Source organism: Chiloscyllium punctatum, chromosome 48 (genome assembly GCF_047496795.1).
Source record: "Chiloscyllium punctatum isolate Juve2018m chromosome 48, sChiPun1.3, whole genome shotgun sequence".
NCBI classification, from domain to species: Eukaryota; Metazoa; Chordata; class Chondrichthyes; order Orectolobiformes; family Hemiscylliidae; genus Chiloscyllium; species Chiloscyllium punctatum.
Genome location: NC_092786.1, coordinates 54,685,655 through 54,708,343, shown reverse-complemented (window position 1 = coordinate 54,708,343; position 22,689 = coordinate 54,685,655). Strand labels below are relative to the sequence as shown.

At 37.4% G+C, this 22,689-nt stretch overlaps 1 protein-coding gene across 3 annotated transcripts in view; it reads left to right on the top strand.

Moving 5' to 3' along the window:
• Nucleotides 1-22,689, top strand: part of map2k5 (mitogen-activated protein kinase kinase 5) — a 385,015-nt gene that overhangs the window by 74,131 nt on the left and 288,195 nt on the right. For all 3 annotated transcript variants that reach the window (XM_072565277.1, XM_072565276.1, XM_072565278.1), the window contains exons 4-5: nucleotides 17,839-17,908; nucleotides 21,180-21,220. In XM_072565277.1, coding sequence (XP_072421378.1) covers nucleotides 17,839-17,908; nucleotides 21,180-21,220 — 111 coding nt within the window. The remainder of the gene's footprint in view (nucleotides 1-17,838; nucleotides 17,909-21,179; nucleotides 21,221-22,689) is intronic.

Genomic DNA, 22,689 nt, shown 5'->3' with positions numbered 1-22,689 from the left:
ATAGCTGGTAATGATCCCATGTCTCCATTCTGAAGAAGAGCTATTTCCTGTATGCTGAATGATATTTATTAGTCAACATCACAACCATAGACTGTACAGCCATTATGACATTCCAATGCCTCGGAGGTTTGCTGTGGGCATATTGGCTGTTATGTTTCCTAAAATACAACAGTTAAAAAGTACAACATTGAAAAGTACTTTATCGGTGCTAAAGCACGTTGAGATGCCTGATGTTTGTGAAAGGGGCGATATAAATGCAAGTCATTTTCTTTTTGCTCGAATGGCTTTCCTTGATAATATGAGCTAGGCAAATGAGGGTAGTAGGCAATATTATTTTACATAACATGGCAGCCAGGTCACCACACTTTCCCGCAAATGTACAGGGTAAAGTTCAAGAAGATAATAGTGGCTAAAGTGGCTTTCCCAGTACTAAAATGTTGAAACTAAATGTTAGAGTTCATTCTACTGCAGCTAAACATCAACTAATTCAGTATTGAGCTAAACCTTTTTAGAATAATTCTCTCCAGTTTGAAACTGAATAACGTTTGGGAAGTGATGCTATAATTTTGACAACTGTTTAAAAACATTGCATTCCAAGCAGTGAGCATTTACTTAAATTTGAAACATTGCCAACACTTCCTGTGGATTAGATTATTCTTTCTACAGAAGACTTGTAACATTGCAGACTATCAAAAGTGTGTACAAAATACAGCAAAAAAGCTTTGCATTTCTCTCCCAGGTTTTTATGTTTCAATATTTGTGTAGTCATAGTAAAGTCATGGAGTCATACAATATGGAAACAGATCTATTGGTCCAACCAGTGCATGCAACCATGTTTCCAAACTAAACCAGGAGAAAGTGAGGACTGCAGATACTGGAGATCAGAGTCGAGAGTGTGGTGCTGGAAAATCACAGCAGGTCAGGCAGCATCCGAGGAGCAGGTGAATTGATGTTTCAGCCATAAGGCCGTTGAAGGGCTTATACCCGAACCTCAATTCTCCTACTCCTTGAATGCTGTCTGACCTGCTGTGCTTTTCTAGCACCATACTCTCAACTCCCACACTAAACTGTCTAGCCTCACCTGCATTTGGCCCATATTCCTCCAAACCTTTCCTATTCATGTGCTTATTCAAATGTTTTTGAAACTACCTGCATCCACCACTTCCTCTGGCAGTTCATTCCACACACGAACCACTGTGTGTGTGTGTGTGTGTGTAAAAAAAAGTTGTCCTTCATGTCCTTTTTAAATCTTTCTCCACTCATCTTAAAAATATGCCCTTTAAGTTTGAACTCCCCCACCTCAGGGAAATTACTCCTGCTATTCAAGTTATTTATGCCCCTCATGATTTTATAAACCTCAATAAGGTCACTGCCCAACCTACTACACTACAGTGAAAAACATCCAGTGTATCCAGTCTAATTTTAAAACTCAAGCTCTCCATTCCTGGCAACATTCTGGTAAATCTTTTCTGAACCCTTTCCGGTTTAATAACATCCTTCCTATAACAGAGCGACCAGAATTGCACACAGTACTTCAGAAGATGCCTCATCACTTTCCTATACAACTGCAACCTGTCGTCCCAAATCCTACATGGCCGAAACAAGCATTAAAAAAAAATCAAGATGTTAATGATGACCTTGACATGACAACACTGCCTACAACCAGTTGCCAAAGGACATTGGATTTCTAGAAGACATATTCTACAAAATTGTGAATACAAGTGCTTTTTTCAATGTGCACTTGTCCTCATCAGAGGCTTTTAAAAAAGTGGTTGGATCAGATTTAGTAGTTAGCAGAAAACAAATAGTATGTGCTTTTCATCACACTTATTCACTCACAGACTTTCTGTGTAATTCTTTAAAAGCCATTTAAAAGATTTAAACACGATTTCAGTCTAACAACATGAGGCCTGGGACCTTCATGAGCGGGGCAGGCAACTATGTATCTCTTTAACAGTTTAAAAATAGCAGGAACAACCTGGAGGTCTGTAACATTTCATCCCTCACCATCAAGGCCTGACTCGTAGTTCATCTCAGCCTTGTGACTCTCATTGTCTTCTCCCCATTATACAATTCTCATCTCCTCTCCTCCTTCCTCAACCCAAAATCTTTCTAAAACCTCCCAAACATGGCCTTCCACCTCACTGACGCAGTTCCAAGTCTTTGGCTGCTCAAATCGTAGACTGAATTGCTCCCACATTTGCAATAAGCTTGCAAAATTGCACACAGGAAAGAAAGGGCCTCTGAATGGAGGATCAGCTCCTTGCAAAAGCTTCTACTTATACTTTTTTGTATTTGTACCTACAGCTTCAAATAAAACCTAAATAAAACAAAAAAAATCTGCAAAAATCAATTATCTTTTATTTCACATCATTTTCATCCTGTTCTACGATCCTTCTCACGTAAAGTTCTGTGATCATTAATTCTGGGAATCCTGTAAATGAACTTTAAAAGACAATATGTAGCCTGCGATCATAGATATTTTCTAATCAACCTGTTTAGAGATGTTATTATATGCCTCCTGGTCAAGTGGGAATTGAATCCAGGTCTCTTGGCTCACAGGGAGTGTTGTTTAAATGCTTTAATTCTTTGAAATCTCTGAATAATAATTAAAATCTAAAGGAATGATACTCCATACTTGTTAATGTTTAATTTCCAGTGCTAGTGAGAATGTTAATTAGCATTTAAGAATTATAATACTGTTTAAAGAAAGTACTTGCATGGGGATTGATCAGCATTAATTTTTTCTGGCAAGTTTAGTGGTTATCCATCACATGGATACTGAGATTTTGTGCTTTTTCATGTATTTCAATGCTGAATACTCTTGCTTTTACAGCAATGCCTTTGGAGGAACAACGAAACTCAACAGCAACTTCCTAATTTCTGTGCTTAACTGCAGTCGGCTGATGCTGCTACTGAAATTGCACTTTAATAGCAGTAAGTGTAAGAAGTTAGCAAACCTGAGCCAATATTTTGAATTAATAGCCATTTGAGAAGTGAAGAGTGGAGCTGACAACTTGTCAGTAATATACTAGTGGACATTGAAAAATCAATTGCCATTAGGATAATGAATTGTGAAGGAGGAATCTTCCACCAAATTCCTGCCATTTAATGATACTGCCAATCTTTTGCACTCTCACTTATGTATATACATGTGTGCGGCATGCAGGGATAGAAAACTAATTTTAAATATGCTACCTTGGAGATTTCATTCGAATGCAGTTTGCCTGTTTTAACTATTAATTTTTTTTCACAACTGACAGAAGTCAGCTTTTTCTGATGGTTGATGGTATCAAGCCGTAGATATTGGAAAGTCTCATTTTCGATTCCCCAGTCTCTGCTGAGTTAACTGATTTCTCCCAAAATAGCAGTTCTGATGCTAGAATAGTCTTTTCATAATCCTGGGCTATGAAGAAGACTAGGACCTAGGGTTCCCGCTCTGTAGTTACTATGGAATACTCCCTACCGAAATGTGTTTGCACTTTTATGTGATGTGAAGGTACAGTCAAGCTTGGCTGTGACACCTCATACAACTAAACAGCCTCTTGACCGTTGCTATTTAACTCTCTATAAGAATGGTTATTGGTAAAATGGCACTATTTCTGACAATGGTTTGGAGATTACACTTTCAGGAAGGGGAGGACTGCTGGGGTGTGGGGAAATGTGCAGAGCAAAACATTTTCATAAAGTTTAATTTATCGTCACTTCGGTTGGGTGCTTTTTAAAAAATCTAAGCTTGTGACCTCACTGCATCTTCAAGTATTATATTGACAGTCAGCAATGTAAACCAATGGAAAATATTGCTTTGTAGATTGAATCTAAGTCTACATAGTCATTCAATTTGCTTAATTTTTCTGTGTCTTTACTGTCTGGAAAATAAATTGTTTCTGTCAGTTATCATCATTCATTCAAAGATTTTTTTAAAAGAAATCTCTATAAGTACTTTATTTAGCTATGATTGTAGTTTACAGTTGCTCCCTGTTGGTAATGTAACAAGAAAGTCAAGTATAAACTGATAATAAAAGGATGATTAAGAATGCAAACGTAGATCAAATACACCTAATAAAATAGTATTCAGTGTTATGCACCCTTGAGTGTTTTATGTTTTGGTTGTAAAGAGTTTTTCTTAAACATTTTGCAGATTTGGAGATAATTTTATGTGGCTTGGAATTACGTTCCATAATTGAAAAGCAGTAAAAATGCTGCAAGATTTGCCAAAGTTGCTTTTAACAGCAGGATGTCTGCAATTTGCATTAGTGAATGATCTTACATTATAATGCGATGCTAATGCTGTTGAAGATAATCTAGTGGATGAGTAAGAAAAAGCAGCATTATTAAAACATACAGTAGTGCCACACTGAATAACTACTTACTATAAATTGAAGAAATTTGAAATTAACTTGTCAATATCCTGAAAATAATTATTCCTGTCTAGGCAACTTATTCTATGCGTATTCTGATCTTAATTTTAATGTAGTTTGACCTTGAACCATAGTTTGTTTGAACAAGAAGTTTGAATCTAATCTGGTTGATGAGTTGCCCCTCAGACCCGAAATGAAATTTAACCTACACTGAATCACTAAAAATCACTGCTGTGCTTCCTGGAAGCTTTGAGTAGAAAGGATGAATACTCTTGATTATAATTAATTATTTTACTTTAAGAGTACATGTACAACTAGTGTGGCAAATTTAAAATTTACACTGTAATATGTAGTGTACATTTCGGTTTAAATGTTATCAATGCAGAAAGACTAGAGGTTTGTGCTGTGCCTTACCTGTACAGTATGCTGCATTAAAAGTACTTAAGAGTAGCATAGGGTGCAGCACTTGCAGTTTTTCATTTCAAAACCAATCATCTTTGTCACCCTGCATGGAAATCCCTCCTTGTATCTTCACTCTAAGTGAAATGCTAGGCTTAAGAGTTGAGATTTTCTCAATCAAATCACTTGTATAATTTGAATTAGATTCTTTCAGAGCTACAGTTGACTTTAATTGCAACAGGTAGAATAACGGAATATCAAAATATGGAAACTTAAGTTGCTAGTACGCAAAAAAATACCAGAAGCTGAAATCAGCCTCAAAATAACCTTTCTCTGCTAAATCTCTTGAAGAGGACATTTGGAGCAAGCAGTTTTTGCTGTGAGGGTGATATGTTTTACTGGCCATGGCTATCTAGAATATCAAAGTCGCAAGCATGTTTTAAGATCTGCAAAGGTCATATACATTAGGCCTTGCATTTGGAGGTGATGTCCATTGTTAAATGTTGTGTGCTTCTCAGATATGCAAGTCTTGGTTTACATATGCATGTTTGAAGCCTGTGGGACTAGCGGTTTCTGCTAGTTAAATTGTTGAGTTTCTCCATTGTACATTAGTGTGATTTTTAAGCTGTGGCATTTGGTTACTTGATTAGCTCAAGTTGTGTAATAGGGACTGTATGTTTAATTTTGGGAAATCTCCACATGATAGACTGGATAATGATCAGGTAGTAGTTTCATTTGTTCTCTTTATCTCATCTCTAGCTTCATTGAGACCAAATTTAATACTTCATTTACTACCTTCATTTTAATCAATTAGCAATGCAACTGGAAATCAAACTTATATCCTGTTGCCTGAACAACTCAACCCAACCCATGGGAACATAAGAAATAGGAACAGGAGTAGGCAGTTCGGTCCCTTGAGCCTGCTTTGCAGTTCAATAGGATAATGTCTGATATGACATTCTCACCTCCACTTTCTTGCCCTTTCCAGTAACATTTGTTTCCCTTACTGATCAAGACTCTATTTATCTCAGTCTTAAATACACACAAGAGCAGTGCCCCAATGAAGTCTAATAAACCAAATAAGGAAGCACCACAATTTTTATCATTGACTTTGAAACATTGTTTGTGTGATAACTGTGTAAAATGACCAAGATGTCCTTCCCTGAAAATACAGACAAGGTAAGTAGTGCCAATTGAGTGGGTTAGAGAGTTAAATGTTGCTCCTCCTGTTTAGTGACTTGCATAAATGGTGGTAAGCAAATAAAGAGGTAGGCAACATGCCTGTAAATCTTGTGATTTTTGACAGCTACTGATTGGAAAGTTGCGTGTAACTAGAATAGCTGCCTTAGGCAGATAGTACAAGCTGCGGATCGATAACTGGCAAATTTCCTATTAAAAATACACGAACAGAGCTCAAAATAGCCAGTGGCGTCATATTTTCTGTGAAATTACTACGTTTAGAAATGTCATTGTATTTCAGCGAGACTTTATTTTGAACTGTTTTTTGAAACTACTTGTTAACATTTATTACTGCTCTAAAAGGTCGATCTATAAAACTGTTACCAATAAAACCTACTTGTCTTGACCGTTTGAGAAACCGACAGCATCAGTTTTTTTTTGCAAGGGTAATAAATGCTTTTGAAAATAAGTTTTCCTCAGTGTATTGTGATGAAGTTGTTCTTTTATTCCTGAGCTTTTGGCATGAATAAAAAAAAACTCCCAACTCTATAAGGTCTTCAGCTTTGTTTGCAACTGAAGGCAGCTGCTAACTAAGCTGCAAATCAGAAAGAAAGCAAGCAGGATGAATGTTTAATTATTATAATCTATTCAATATTCTATGTTCTGATTATTTCATGAGTTAAGTTCATTTGATATTATGGTGAGTTTTTTTAAGTATTGTGATTAACTATCGTAGCTTTGAAGAATACTATCTTGTAATATAACAGCAACTAGACTTCAAAATTGCTAAATTGACTGTAAAGCTCTTCGGAACTTCTGGTGGTTGTGAAAAGTGCTATGAGATTATCTTTCTCATCTATACTGCCTGTCTTCTAACTATTCTGAAATCAGATTGAGCAGCTCCTGCTAATAACTTAATCCATCCCAGGAGCTTGCAAGTCCACGGGTTTTTAAAATTCATGGTCAGTGACTTCACATCTTGATTTATATCAACTTCTCTCCTCATGTTTCTACATTTTGGTGGCATATGACATTTTGGAGTTTCTGCTTTAAACTCTATTCAAAAAACTATATCAATAAAAGTGATCATGAGATTGATTGGCTAAAAAACCTAATTGGTTCATTACTACCTTTCAAGAGAACAACTTATTGTTCCTACACAGCCTGTCTTATATAAGACTGTAGTCCCAGGTCAATGTGATTAACTCATTTCAGCCCTTTGAAGTGGGAAATGGGCCACAGAATTGTCAGGGCAACAAATGCCACCAATTGAGCATTACCAACAATGCCCACATCTGAAAATTAATTGAAAAGAAACAAAAGTTGTCACCTGTGTTCTTTGGAAATTGTCTTTCTGCTGCTGACAGTGTGCTTTTCCAGCACATTGAACCACTAACACAGTGTAGTGTGACATTTTCTTTGTGCTGCTGAGTTCTCAGTTTTTTCAGAGGAAGCTTCATCCTTCCCAACAGCAGGGATTATTGGAGACTGAGCGCTTTTCCTGTGCCATTCTTGTGCATCCTACTGAGTTTAGTGTCAACAAGTAAGTCAGCCACAAATACACTCTGGCCATGGAGAACTGACACTAAATAATGTAAGGAAACTTCTGAGCATTAAGTACTGCTAATTCTTATTTACAAATCTGAAATAAGTTTATCTTTAGTCCCTGCTGCTCATATTTCAAGATAGAACTCTCAAATGACAAAAATTAATGAGGATGCATCAGTTTTCTCCATGATATATTGGGGCCTGAGATAATACAATTATTACTTTTGTCCATACTTTTCATAACTATATAGCTGTTGCCTAAAGAAGGTCCAATTCATTTATGTGAAATAAATTGTTACTTTAATGTGCTTTTATTGTTACATTTTGGATTTGTATTATGACAATTGCCATGGAAGCTGCCCATTGTCTGAAGTGCTGTTGTCTGGTACTATCCAAACAAAATCTTAAATATAATTATTATGGTTTGAATCATGGTGCCTATTGCCCCTCTGGACAGAGAGTCCTTCAGAAATGTTTAATTTTATACTTGTAAGTAAGCAGAAATCAGTGAAGTGCTGTAATTGTTTTTACATTAGAAATCTAGTGATGTCTAATAAAGGTGTGAATACATTTTGCATTGTTAATTTCAGCTAAGAAGAAATGATTAGTAATACCATTAAGTTGTAGGCTCTCCTTCCAAAATGTCTGGAGAGGGTATTTTGAACTAGAGTGAATTAGCAGTAGTCATAAGCTTGTTGCTGATGTTGCTAGTGGTAAGAGCAATGTGAGATGATGAGTCAATGGCACCACCCAAAATTATAATGTTCAATTAAGCATATTGGCTTTGTGTTCTTTTTCCATTTGTGTTCTAGTACTAATTCAGCCTAGAAACAGCAGTGGACATTTCAAATTAGTTTCCTATTTGTAGCCAAGGTAGCTATAGAAACTAATATTGTGTAATAGTTGCTATAATAGGCTTTATCATAAAAATCATGAAAATTGTATCCTATACTTTAAATGTAAGTAAAAATGGGATGGAGCTCAAAATTGCTGCCCCTGCAGTCAAAGTAGCCTGCCAACATTGACCACCTGGGATTACTCATGAAGTGTAGTCATTTTTGGAAGATCTCTAAAGGTCAACTTCTACATCTGGAAACATAACACAATGCAGTACTGTCAGAGTTAGAAATGCAGGTTGCTTTTAAAGCTCAAGCAGAATAGACCAAGTGTTGATTGAGAGCAAGAGATGCTCATTGGACTTTGTACCACTTGCACCAGAAATATGCAAGAACGTCAACCAGAAGGTTAATTAGGAAGTGTCTGCTCTTGAGCTGAGAGGAATTCTTGTGGTTCAGTGGTAGCATCCGTGGCCCCGATTAGTTAAATTTATTTACAAAGGACTGATTCTTCGTAGCTATCAAGTCCAGGCAGCAGGCCATGGAGGGTGTCTTTATTCCCTACTGCTTGCCTCTCTTCCATGGTTCTATCGTACCTGGATGTCCTTGGACATGAAGCACACAATCTCCACAGGTTTCCTCAAGGCTTTTAGAGATTTGTTGGCACTGTGGGGCTTGGGATACAACATTTCCCTGATTCAATCACCTTCTTTGTTCTGCCTTTCACCCCTCTTATTTGGTATCATTGCTGTTACTCTGCACCTGGTGGAAAGTGTCTGTAATTTGTTTAATTGGGTGAAATTTGTAAATTGTTGGTGATCTAATGTATATATTTTGTCAAAAATGTAGCTTTAGTAGCCTTCAACAGGTCCAGGCAGTGTGTTGTGCAGTGGATTGTAATACCTGACTGCTCGCCACTCTGTCTTCTGCAGTTACTTCTGTGCCTGGGAGTACTCGGATTGGGAGCATGTGGTGTCCACTAGTAGCCTCAAAGCTGGATGGCCACTGAGAGAGTAGGGGTACATTATCTTTCCCACCAACACTATTTTGATTTAGTACCCACTCCTTGTTTTCTCCTCTTTTTGACTTCTTGTTCTTGTTACACTGCTCCTGATGGGCAGTGTTTGCAATTTGTCCATTTGGTGCTCAGTTAATTTGGTAGTACTTCTTAAAATGAAAAAACTGAGTTCTACTTTAGTTGACTGTTGGCTTAAGAACAGGAAAAGGTAGAAATCGATGTATGTACAATAAATTTACAGTAAATCTGTGTCATTCTTAAATGAATATCGGTGCATGAAACAAGTACTTCTTGAAGAGAGAAAGAAAATAATTTGTTTGAATTTACACAAGGCATGCTCACATCAGCAGATTATGAGACCTGGGTTCAAATCCCACCGGTTCCAGAGATGTGTCATAACACATCTGAACAGGTTGATTAAAGATATCTTGCACATGTTATTCGATAAGACCACTAGATTTCTTGAGGCATTAATGAATGAAAGCTGAAAGTGGAATGGCATATCATTTATATATTCGAAATTTCCAAAGCAATCAGTGTTTTTAGTGGGAATAAGAATTTGCATTACGTCCACAGCATTTCCTCATAATCAGCTGCAAATTAATTCTCAGGAAATTTGCAATAATTAATTGAATTATAAGTGTTGGTCCTTCATTAAAAATCATCATCTACTGGTATCAGCCACACGAAAACAGAATGATAATCACTGATCAAACTAGACACAAATGGCATAATGTTGAATGAAATGATTTCCTAACATTTAAAAACAAAGTTTTAAATGATGTGGAGTTTCACATAGCATGACTTCTAAGTGGTTCATGCAGTTTGAACCCTTGTTTAGATCACAAGCTCTTATTTAATTCAGTTATGTTGTGTTTTGTGGCACAGTGGTAGTTTCGCTACCTCTGGGCCAGAAGGCCTGGGTTCAAGCCCCACCTGTCTCAATCTCTGCACAAGTTTTTTTTAAAAATCTGTTATGGGAAATCAGTTAGTTCACTTGGCAAGATGACTAGCATATAGATCTGATTAATGCTAATAGCGTGAGATTTGCTACCCATTCTGGCTGAGGTACATTTAAAGTTCGTTCCTACCCAACATAGAACATAGAAGAATACAGCGCAGTACAGGCCCTTTGGCCCTCAATGGTGCGCCGATCCAAGCCCACCTGACCTACACTAGCCCACTATCCTCCATATGCCTATCCAATGCCTGTTTAAATGCCCATAAAGAGGGAGAGTCCACAACTGCTACTGGCAGGACATTCCATGTACTCACGACTCGCTGAGTAAAGAACCTACCCCTAACATCTGTCCTATACCTACCACCCCTTAATTTAAAGCTATGCCCCCTCGTAATAGCTGACTCCATACGTGGAAAAAAGTTCTCACGGTCAACCCTATCTAAACCCCTAATCATCTTGTACACCTCTATCAAGTCACCCCTAAACCTTCTTTTCTCCAATGAAAACAACGCCAACTGCCTCAGCCTTTCCTCATACGATCTTCCTACCATACCAGGCAACATCCTGGTAAACCTCCTCTGCACCCGTTCCAGTGCCTCCACATCCTTCCTATAGTATGGCGACCAAAACTGCACACAGTACTCCAGATGCGGCCACACCAGAGTCTTATAGAACTGCAACATGACCTCAGGACTCCGGAACTCAATTCCTCTACCAATAAAAGCCAGTATGCCCCTATGCCTTCTTCACCGCACTATTTACCTGGGTGGCAACTTTTAAAGGTCTGTCTACATGGACACCAAGATCCCTCTGCTCATCCACACTACCAAGTATCCGACCATTAGCCCAGTACCCATCTTTTTGTTACTCTTACCAAAGTGAATCACCTCACACTTAGCTACATTGAACTCCATTTGCCACCTTTCTGCCCAGCTCTGCAGCTTATCTATATCCCACTGTAACCTGCCACATCCTTCCTCACTGTCAACAACTCCTCGGACTTTTGTATCATCTGCAAACTTGCTCACCCAACCTTCTAACCCCTCCTCCAGGTCATTTATAAAAATGACAAACAGCAATGGTCCCAAAACAGATCCTTGCGGAACACCGCTAGTAACGGCACTCCAAGATGAACCTTTACCATCAACTACTACCCTCTGTCTTCTTCCAGCCAGCCAATTCCTAATCCAAACCTCCAACTCACCCTCAATGCCATACCTCCGTATTTTTTGCAGTAGCCTACCATGGGGAACCTTATCAAACACCTTACTAAAATCCATATACACCACATCTACCGCTTTCCCCTCGTCCACCTCCTTAGTCACCTTCTCAAAGAATTCAATAAGGTTTGTGAGGCACGACCTGCCCTTCACAAAACCATGCTGACTATCCTTGATCACATTATTCCTATCCAGATGTTCATAAATCCTATCCCTTACAATTCTCTCTAATACTTTGCCCACAACAGAAGTGAGACTCACCAGCCTATAGTTACTAGGGTTGTCCCTACTCCCCTTCTTGAACAAGGGAACCACATTTGGCAGTCTTCTGTCACTATTCCTGTAGACAACGAGGACATAAAAATCAAGGCCAATGGCTCTGCAGTCTCCTCCCTTGCTTCCCAGAGAATCCTAGGATAAATGCCATCAGGCCCATTATCTATTTTCACCCTTTCCAGAATTTCCAACACCTCTTCCCTACATACCTCAAAGCCATCCATTCTACTTAATTGTGACTCAGTATTCACATCGGCAACAATGTTCTGTTCCTGAGTGAATACTGACGAAAAGTATTCATTCAGTGTCTCCCCAATCTCTTCAGCCTCCACACGCAACTTCCCACTACTATCCTTGACTGGACCTATTCCTATCCTAGTCATTCTTTTATTCCTGACATACCTATAGAAAGCCTTAGGATTTTCCCTAATCCTACCAACTAAGGACCTTTCATGTCCCCTCCTTGCTGCTCTTAGCTCTCTCTTCAGGTCCTTCCTGGCTAACTTATAACTCTGAATCGCCCCAAATGAACCTTCATGACTCATCTTTACATAGGCCGCCCTCTTCCATTTAACAAGGGATTCCAATTCCTTATTAAACCATGGCTCCCTCACATGACCCTTTTCTCCCTGCCTGACAGGTACATACTTATCAAGGACACTCAATAGTTGCTCCTTGAACAAGCTCCACATATCAATTAAGCCCTTGCCTTGAAGCCTACTTTTCCAAGCCACGCATCCTAAGTCATGCCTCACCGCATCATAATTTCCCTGCCCCCAAGTGTGAAAGTGCAAGCAGTTTGCTGTGGTTTGGAAATAATTGCTAAGGACGTTTTGCAGAGATTTCTGCCTCATCTTTAGCCACTGGTGAAGTTCTGGAAGACTGGAGGGTGGCTACTGTTGTTCACTGTTTTAGAAAGCTGTCAAAGACAAACCAGAGAACTACAGACCAGTGAGCCTGACATCATGGTAGGCAAATTGTTGGAGAGGATACTGAGGGAGAAGATCAATTAACATTTGGATAGTCAGATCTGATTAGGGATATTTAGCATGGATCTGTACATGTCAAGTCATGTGTGATAAATCTTTTAGACATTTTTGAAGTGGTAACCAAGAAGCTAGATGAGTGGATGTTGTGTAATATGGACTTTAGTAAGGCCTTTGACAAGGTCCTGCACGACAGGCTAGCCATGAAGATTAGGTCGCGTGATATCCAGGGAAAGCTAGCTAATTGGACTCAAAATTGGCTCATTGGTAGGAAGCAGAGGGTGACAGTTCAAAGTTGTTTCTCGGACTGGAGGCTTGAGACTAGTGGTGTGCCAAAAGGATCGGTGCTAGGATCCAGGGAGATAGTGAGGAAAGAGATCAATCTGAGACTGGTACAGTTGAGAAAAGAAGTAAATCAAACAGTCAGGGCAGGCAGGAACAAAGAGAACAAGGTTGGACTGATAAATTAAACTGCATTTATTTAAATGCAAGAGGCCTAACAGGGAGGCAAATTAACTCAGGGCATGGTTAGGAACATGTGACTGGGATATCATAGTAATCACAGAAACGTGACTCAGGGATAGACAGGACTGGCAGCTTAATGTTCCAGGATACAAGTGCTATAGGAAGGTCAGAAAGGGAAGCAAGATAGGAGGGGGAGTGGCATTTTTGATAAGGGATAGCATTACAGCTGTACTGAGGGAGAATAATCCCAGAAATACATCCAGGGAAGTTAGTGGGGTGGAACTGAGAAATAAGAAAGGGATGATCACCTTATTGGGATTGTATTATAGACCCCTGAATAGTCAGAGGGAAATTGAAAAACAAATTTGTAAGGAGATCTCAGTTATCTGTAAAAATAATAGGATGGTTATGGTAGGGGATTTTAATTTTCAAACATTGACTGGGACTGCCATAGTGTTAAGGGTTTAGATGGAGAGGAATTTGTTAAGTGTGTACAAGACAATTTTCTGATTCAGTATGTGAACAGGGAAGGTGCAAAATCTGACCTACACTTGGGAAATAAGGCAGAGCAGGTGACTGAGGTGTCAGTGGACGAGCACTTTGGGGCCAGCGACCATAATTCTATTAATTTTAGAATAGTTATGGAAAATGATAGACCAGATCGAAAAGTTGAAGTTCTAAATTAGAGAAAGGCCAATTTTGACAGTTTAGGCAAGAACTTTCAAAAGCTGATTGGGGGCAGATGTTTGCGGGTAAAGGGACGGCTGGAAAATGGAAAGCCTTCAGGAATGAGATAATGAGAATCCAGAGAAAGTATATTCCTCTTAGGGTGAAAGGAAAAGCTTGTAGGTATAGGGAATACTGGATGACTAGGGAAATTGAGGGTTTGGTGAAGAAAAAGAAGGAAGCATATGTCAAGTATCGACAGAATAGATCGAGTGAATCCTTAGAAGAGTATAAAGGCTGCAGGAAGAGGGAAATCAGGAGGGCAAAAAGGGGACATGAAATAGCTTTGGCAAATAGAGTTAAGGAGAATCCAAAGGGTTTTTCCAAATACATTAAGGACAAAAGGGTAACTAGGGAGAGAATAGATCCCCTCAAAGATCAGCAATGCGGCCTTTGTGTGGAGCCACAGGAGATTGGGGGAGATACTAAATGAGTACTTTACATCAGTATTTACTGTGAAAGTGGACATGGAAGGTATAGAATGTAGGGAAATAAGTTGTGACATCTTGAAAAATATCCATATTACGGAGGAGGAAATGCTGGATGTCTTGAAACACATAAAAGTAGATAAATCCCCAGGACCTGATCAGGTGTACTCTAGAACTCTGTGGGAAGCTAGGGAAGTGATCCCTGGGCCTCTTGCTGAGATATTTGTATCATCGATAGTCACAGGTGAGGTGCCGGAAGACTGGAGGTTGGCAAACGTGCCACTATTTAAGAAAGGTGATAAGGACAAACTAGGGAACTATAGACCAGTGAGCCTGACGTTGATGGTGGGCAAATTGTTGGAGGGAATCCTGAGGGACAGGATGTACATATATTTGGAAAGGCAGAGACTGAGTTGGGATAGTCAATGTGGCTTTGTGCGTGGGAAATCATGTCTCACAAACTTGATTGAGTTTTTTGAAGAAGTAACAAAGAGGATTGATGAGGGCAGAGTGGTAGATGTGATCGATATGGACTTCAATAAAGTGTTCGACAAGGTTCTCTGTGGGAAACTGGTTAACAAGGTTAGATTTCATGGAATACAGGGAGAACCAGACATTTAGATACAGAAGTGGCTCAAAGATAGTGGTGGAGGGTGAAAGAGCTGTAAATTTAGTCCTATCCCTCTTCCTGCCCTTTCTGCCAGCGTTGCTGGTTGTTGATCAGGATTTGGATCTCTCAATGTTTTATTATTGCCTGTTCCTAAATCAAGCACCTCTTAACAAATTTTGTTAACCACATGTCAAATTATATATAAATTGTTAGAATGTTAGTTTTACAATTCATGTATGTGTTATCATAATTTATGTTAACTAAATTGAATTTTGTTTTTATAATTATTAGTATTATCATTGTGATAATTGATTCGATTTTATCTTGGAAGATAGCAGTATTTTGTTCTCAATATCTAAATTTTGTGAGATCAGTTATCCAAGTGACTCCACAAGTCAGTGGATGTTGAATTCTACAACTGTACCAATTTGCTTATTTTGCGAATGTGAATTGCAGCACTAAGAACATAAGAATTAGGAGCAGGAATAGGTAATTCAGCCCTTCAGACTGCTCTATCCTTACATATGATCCCAGCTGATCTCATCTCAGCCTTAACTCCACTTTACTGCTGCTCCTGATAACCCTTCAACCCATTACTATTTAAAAGTCTGTCTAACTCCTTAAATTTACTGATTGTCCTGACACCGACTCTTGTCTGTGGAAGTGAATTCCACAGACTCCCAACCCTTTGAGAGAAGTAATTTCTCTTCATCTCTGTCTTAAATCTGCTGCCCCTTATCCAAAAGCTATGATCTCTCATTCTAGTTTGCCCCACAAGAGAAAATATCCTTTGTACGTCTACTTTGTGAATCCTCTTTAACATCTTGTATACCTCAATTACATCTCCTCTAATTCTTCTAAACTCCAGGCACTATAGGCCTAAACTCCTCAATCTTTCTTCATACGACAAACCCCTCACCTCTCGAATTAATCTAGTGAGTCTCCTTTCAACTGCCTTCAGTGAAACAACATCCCTCCTCAAATAAAAGAACCAAATCGGTACACAATATCCTGGCGTGATATTTCTAATGCCTTTAACTGTTGAAGCCACACTTCCCTACTTTTGTAATCTATTCCTTTAGCAATAAATGTCAAAATTCCGTTTGTCTTTCTTATTATGAGGACACTCAGATCCCTCTGCACTGAAACACTCTGAATTTTCTCCCATTTAGATAATTTTGCCTTTCTGTATTAACATTGCTTGTTTAATTAATGTATGAAATGGCCAAAGAAACAAACTGGTTCAACAATAGTTATTTTCAATTGGTACAATTGTTGCTTTTAAAAATGAAACCACAGAATCCTAAAAAGCTGAAAATAATAGAAAATGCATCACAGAGAAAAAGTATTAATATTTTTGATAAATATCCTTTTTATTGCTATCATTATCCTGCCTCAACAAATTTACCCATAATCCACCTATCCATTCTCTTCATTAGCCATCCCATCTCTAATCTCCTTTTTCTTTGTATAGTGTTCAAAACATGATGCTATTGACAAAAAATAATTTAATTATAATTTTAAAAAACAATTTAAATCCTTCAAATATAAATTCAAGTTTGCCTGCTCAGTGTTTGCGTTACCCTTACCTAACTGCATAATGGCTTTCTTTGTGACTGCTACCTTGAGCATTATTCCTTATCATACATTTTGCAATGTTTGATAAAGCTAACATAATTCTGGACAAAAGAGGACAGACAATTGTTTGGTTCAAATCTTACTAGTCAAAACACTCACCATATCTGCAGCAATGGCATCTCTTCAAATTGCTACACGATCCCCTCCAGAGTCTCTAAGAATCAGTGTAGGCTATGTTCTGTTTCTCATTTATACACTGCTTCTTGTTAAGATCACCAGCAGGTGTTGGATCAACTTCCATATTTATGTATATGATACCCTGCTCTTCACATCTCATGACCTTAAAATTATCTCTGTTGTTAAACTGCCTCTTTGATATCAAAATTTCCAACTGAATACCGAAAAAAAATCCCTATGTCACTGATTACAGTTCCCTCTGCATTTACTCATTAGACCTGCCCAGAATGTGGAAAACAGTAGCAATTTCCTTCACTTGCATCTAAACTGAAAATCTCATGTCCTGTCTACTATCAAGATTTCATAGTCCCATCTCTACAAGAATGCTATTTTCCCCTCACTCATTCCCACTAAACCTTACGAATTATTTTCTTGCCCTGACTTGAAATTTCTTCAATGGCCCCCTTGCTGGCTTCCCAACTTTAACGCTTCATAAACTCATAAATTATCTAAAACTCAGTTATTCAAATAATCTCTGGTATTGCAACCAATTAATCACCCTGGGCATGTCCTTACATTTGTTCCACAAATCTTAACAAGTTGAATTTGAACTTTGTCTTGTTATCCTCAAATTATCCTTTGGCCTCAGTCCACCCTATTTCTATCATTCCTTTCAGCTTTTGTCTCCCTAGCTGCATCCTTAATCTCGTGACCCTGACGTTTTGATTAACTTGACTAACTGTACAGCAGTAGAGCCTTTAAGCAATTTTCTCCAACTATCTGGAACTTGCTTCCCCAGTCCTCTTATTTAGTGTCAAAAAATGTTAGTGTTCATTATCGTGATCACATATTCTGCTATCTTAATAAAGTCTGTTACCATGTCAATGTTTCTGTTTCTATTGTAATATTTTCAGCATCATTAAAGGTGCATCATTAGTGGAGGTCATAATAGGTACAAGAAAATATTAAGTTGTCTATTGAGTTTATTTCTATGCAAGTTTGAAAGACTAAGTAATTACATTTTATTTAAACTTGGGTGAATGTATTTGTCTTTCTGCTTGCTTTTACAGTATTATACCACTGTAACAGAGCAGCAAGTCAATGGAGAAATGGTTGAACCACTGCAGATATATCCACGAGGTAAGAAGGTTGACTTTACATCTACACATTTAAAGTAAAAGAAGTTGCCAAAAAGTCTGCATCTTTGTTTATCTTGTTCTCTCTTAAAACATCTTTAATAGTTAAGCTGAATTATTATCTTTGATGTTTATGCATGGATGCAATATTGTAAGCAGATACGATATGATGACACTTGTATGTTTTATCCTTGATGTCAGCCATGCCAATTTCTAGCAAATAAAGGAACATAATGAAGAATAAAACAACAAACTCCCCAATATTTTTTATGTAATGACCATACTGTATCGGAAGGATTTAAAGACTAGAATATTTTTCTTGCTGACTGTTCTAAATTGCCCGTTTTGCCTTCATGTCATCTAGACACCCTGATGAGTTGGGTGCTATTCACATATTTTCCTTTAATTGTGTGAGGAGCTCAGTTGGCTTATTTTTAAGATACTATCACAATGGCCAGATGATTTAAAAAATGAAATTAAAGCAGCACTGTTAGTTGTTCAGAATCACTAAATTGCATTTTGCTATTACACAGTAGGGTTAGGGGTAAAGTCTATTTTTGTGTTTATTACATACCCAGATGAAAATGAATAGAAGACTCTAATCTTGGAATCCAGGTGTCTTAAAAGATTTCAACAGTATTGAGATTTTCAGCTTTTTCTTAACATACTGTTTGTGAACTTCTACTTTGATGCAGCTTCTGCATTTCAAATTTATTCCCTTAGACATAAATATTCTTATGTAGTCAATGTAATTAATTGGATTGTTCTGCTATTTGCAAGTTGGCTTATGGTGATGGTCATTGTTTAAAATAATGGTGAAATGACTCAATAACGAAAATTTAACTAGCCACTGAGCTAAATGTATTTTGTCAGTTTATCAATTTTGTTGACAAAGCACTGAAAATATATTTATTGATATATTTGATGAACAGTTCTAAATATTGGTCTATATCTTGTTGAAAATTAAATATTGAAATGGGTATGCCATTCAGCCTCTCAAGTCTCTTTCACTATTTAATTAGATCAAAACTGATCTGCACTTCAACACCATTCACCACTGTTTCTCCATATGCCATTGTCTCTCAAGAAATTCAGCTATCTCAATTTAGAATATTTCAATTGTTCTATTTCCTTTTACCGTTTTGGAAGGATTTTCCAGATGTTAGCTATCATTTTTGTGATAAAATGCTGCTTGTTTAGACTCTTGAATGATTGAGCTTTAATTTTAAGATTACGGTCTCTTGTGCTGGATTAGGTGAGGCAATGGCCTTTAAATATTAATTCTATATTTTTAACTCATCATTTGAACTGATTGTCCATGTGTGATCCTGTCCCAAGATTGAGAAGTCTGTTTGCATACAGCATGCCTTCTCAGTGCCTAGATCAAGAAATGTTAAAATCCATGAGGTTAGGATGGAGGGTTCCACTTTAAAAAGCGTGAATTAAATTGCCAGTAAGATTTTAAAATGATTTAGTTCCCAGTTCAGTAATTGATGATTTTAGGTTTAAATAACTAAACCTAAATTTAGAAACTTTATTGTGCTTTCAACTCCCATTACTCCAAATTTAACTGAACAACGTATGTCTACTGCTATTAAAAGTTGAGGCACTAGGTCATAAATACCCTCTCAGAAAGGTTCCTAAAGTGTTGGCAATTACACTATGAAATCACCACGTTATCACAAATCTTCTCCTTTTGCTGTTCCTTTCTCTTCCTCCCTTCAACTGGCCTAAAAACTTTTAAATCTGTCTTTCTCTTCAGTGTTTGATGAAAGAACATTGACTTGAAATGTTAATGCTGTTTCTATCCACAGATTTTACCTGACCCCTTTTCGTTCATATTTCAGATTTCCAACATCAGCAGTAGTTTGCTTTCTTATTAATGCACAATATTTTTTTTCAATGTCTCTGCCAGTTATTTCTCCCATAAAATGGGTGGTGGGGTACCTTGCCCAAGTGGTTAGTATTCTTGTGGTCAGTTTCATTAGAGAGCCAAATCTTGGTGTTACTTGCTGGCCACATGTACATTAGCAATAACAGTGACTGGATGGTGACCAAGGATATAAGTTGTGGCAAGTGTTCAACCACTAACTATAGGCACTGATCCTGTTGTGTTATTATGACAACAGAACTGGTCCACATAAACTAATGGAACAGACCAAAAACTGACCTGTTATCTTTATATATGAATATGAAACAAGGTTATCTTTATATGTGAGTTCACAACTTAGTGAGCTAGTAATATATATTTATAATTAAACTTTGCTGCATTTTACATTGGCTATTTTATTTTATTTGCTTCAATCTCATGGCATACCATCATCTTGGAGAAGGTGCAGAAAATATAGTTTGTTTTGGTGACACAATCAATCAAGTTTGCAGTTTTTTCCAGTTAAATAAACGTTGCTTTGACTATTCTTAAAAAGTCTATCGCTTGGTATTCTGTCTACCAAGAATCATGGTAGTAGTTTATCAAGAATCTTTCAGTAGTAGTTTATTTCTGATTCTTTTCCCTTAAATTACATTGATTAAACAATGAGTAATGACTCCATTGGTGTAATTGTTTCAGAAAGGTTGCTACATCTTGCAGATTCAGTTGAACTCAACATGTAACACTTGAAATTACAATCTTGTTGTAATACTATGGTTTAATGGGTACATCTTCACTTAGACTTCAGTTATTCAAATGAGTCACAACCTTCCTCCCCTCCCTAAAATATTTGGCCATTGGAACTCTATTTAAAATGGCTTTTAACCAAAGCACTAGAATAGATTGCACAATTCTTGACAATGTTTTATTGATTGTTTTGTTGCCTGTGAAATGTAACTGATGAACAGTTCCATTCACCTGCATAAGCAAAACAAACTTTTAAAAAAATTAAATATTAATCTTGATGTTTCTAATTTATCAACCTTGACAGTGGATTCTATAGTTAAGTATGTTATTTGCTCACATGTTAGCTTAATCTACTTTCAAAATGCTGGAAAAGAGGGTTTAAATGGTTTGACTCTTGCTCCTTAAATTTATAATCTGTTAGTCTTTATTTGCCTTTCATATTTTATATCTTTTTCATATATTATATTTTTTTTTCAGCGTTTAGTTTTGCAAGATGGGATCACTCTTTAAAAATTCCCTGTACAGGCTTTTGAGCCCCTTTTCCATCATTTTCAGCTGTTAATTTTGGTGTCAGTCTCATTTCTTTCATATGATTCATTTTTAACAAATTTGTAAATGGCCCTGATGTGTTCTGCAATTTAGTCAATTACTGTTTCAGCCTGCAAGCCACCTGGGAAACGGAACATACATGGCCTGAAGGTAATAATTTCAATAATTGTTTCAGTAAAGTTGGGAATGGATTTGTAATGCTGTGTTCCAGTTATTGAAATGTCATCTGAAAACCTTGGCTCTTCAAACTCTGACAAGCAGGGGGTCTCTTGTTATACAAAGTAGGGAATATTTCCCATGATTTAATCACACAGCTGTGAATTCTTGTCTTATTTCCATTGAAGCAATTAGAGTTACAAAATAGGTTACCGTTTTTAATTTTTTATATTAAAAGGTGGTTAAATTTTTGTGATGTACATTTTAATGAGGGACAGAAAGTGATATGATTAAAAAATTATAGTCATTATATGAACTTTCGCAGCTTCAAAAGAAATAAAACTTTTTCTGCTTTCAGGCAAAGTGTTCCTAAGTCAGTCTGTGGTACCTGTTGTGCATGTGACCTATGAAAAATACTAGGCTATGTAGAAAACAGGAAGGAGGAAAATAGCTACAAATTCACTTTTAATAAATCAAGACATGAAGAGGAAAATTGTTGAAAATAGGACAAAACCAAAGTTATCATGAAATAAATTTTTTAAAATTTCTAGTTTATCTAAAACATTGATTTGAATGGATAATTTGGACTCGGTACCCTTGTATTGCAAACAGAAAACAAATCCATCAGGTTTCTTGCTCTTGCTCACTATTCATCATTGCTTTTAGAAATTGTGTGTGGATATCTGGTCAAAATAGACACAGTTCTAATGCCACCTGCAGTAAAGAACCTCCTAACACTCTTTGGTGAGGCACTGTATGTGTCTCTTTGGTTAGAAACAGGAGTGCCTTTTTGTTGAGAAATGGGGAGTGACTAAAGCCATATCTAAGCAAGGTTGGTGGTGCTTAGGAGGGAAAACATGGACGAGTATTTTATTTTCTTGCTCTGCTCTCAGTTCCTGAGTGTAACATCACCAGATGACTAATTAGCCCTGTTCTCTTTCTGCTGAGTGACTCATTATAAACAATGTATAAATGATTGAGATTGAGTATACCCTTTTTTTGTTTCTTCCACACCCGCTTCAACCCATGCACTTTGGGAAAACAAATCCCTGTGTTCAGAATGATATAACCTTCATGTACTGCCGTTTCTGTTTTAGAAAGAGCTCAAATTCATTTCATAACAATATCTTGTAGTTATATATACATGTCAAATCAGAAAGAATGACAATAGGAGGGGTCATGCCCGAAACGTCGATTCTCCTGCTCCTTGGATGCTGCCTGACCTGCTGCGCTTTTCCAGCAACACATTTTCAGCTCTGACCTCCAGCATCTGCAGTCCACACTTTTTTCTAATAGGAGGGGTAACAAGATTAGTCAACAAGAAGAGCTCTGAGAATATCATAAGTCAGAGACTGAGGTACAAAAGTATAACATTTTGAAAAAGTATTCTATGTATTTGACTAAAGTGGCTGAAGGCTAAGAGCCATTGGTGGGTTGAACGAAAAGGAGAGATTTAAAGAAGA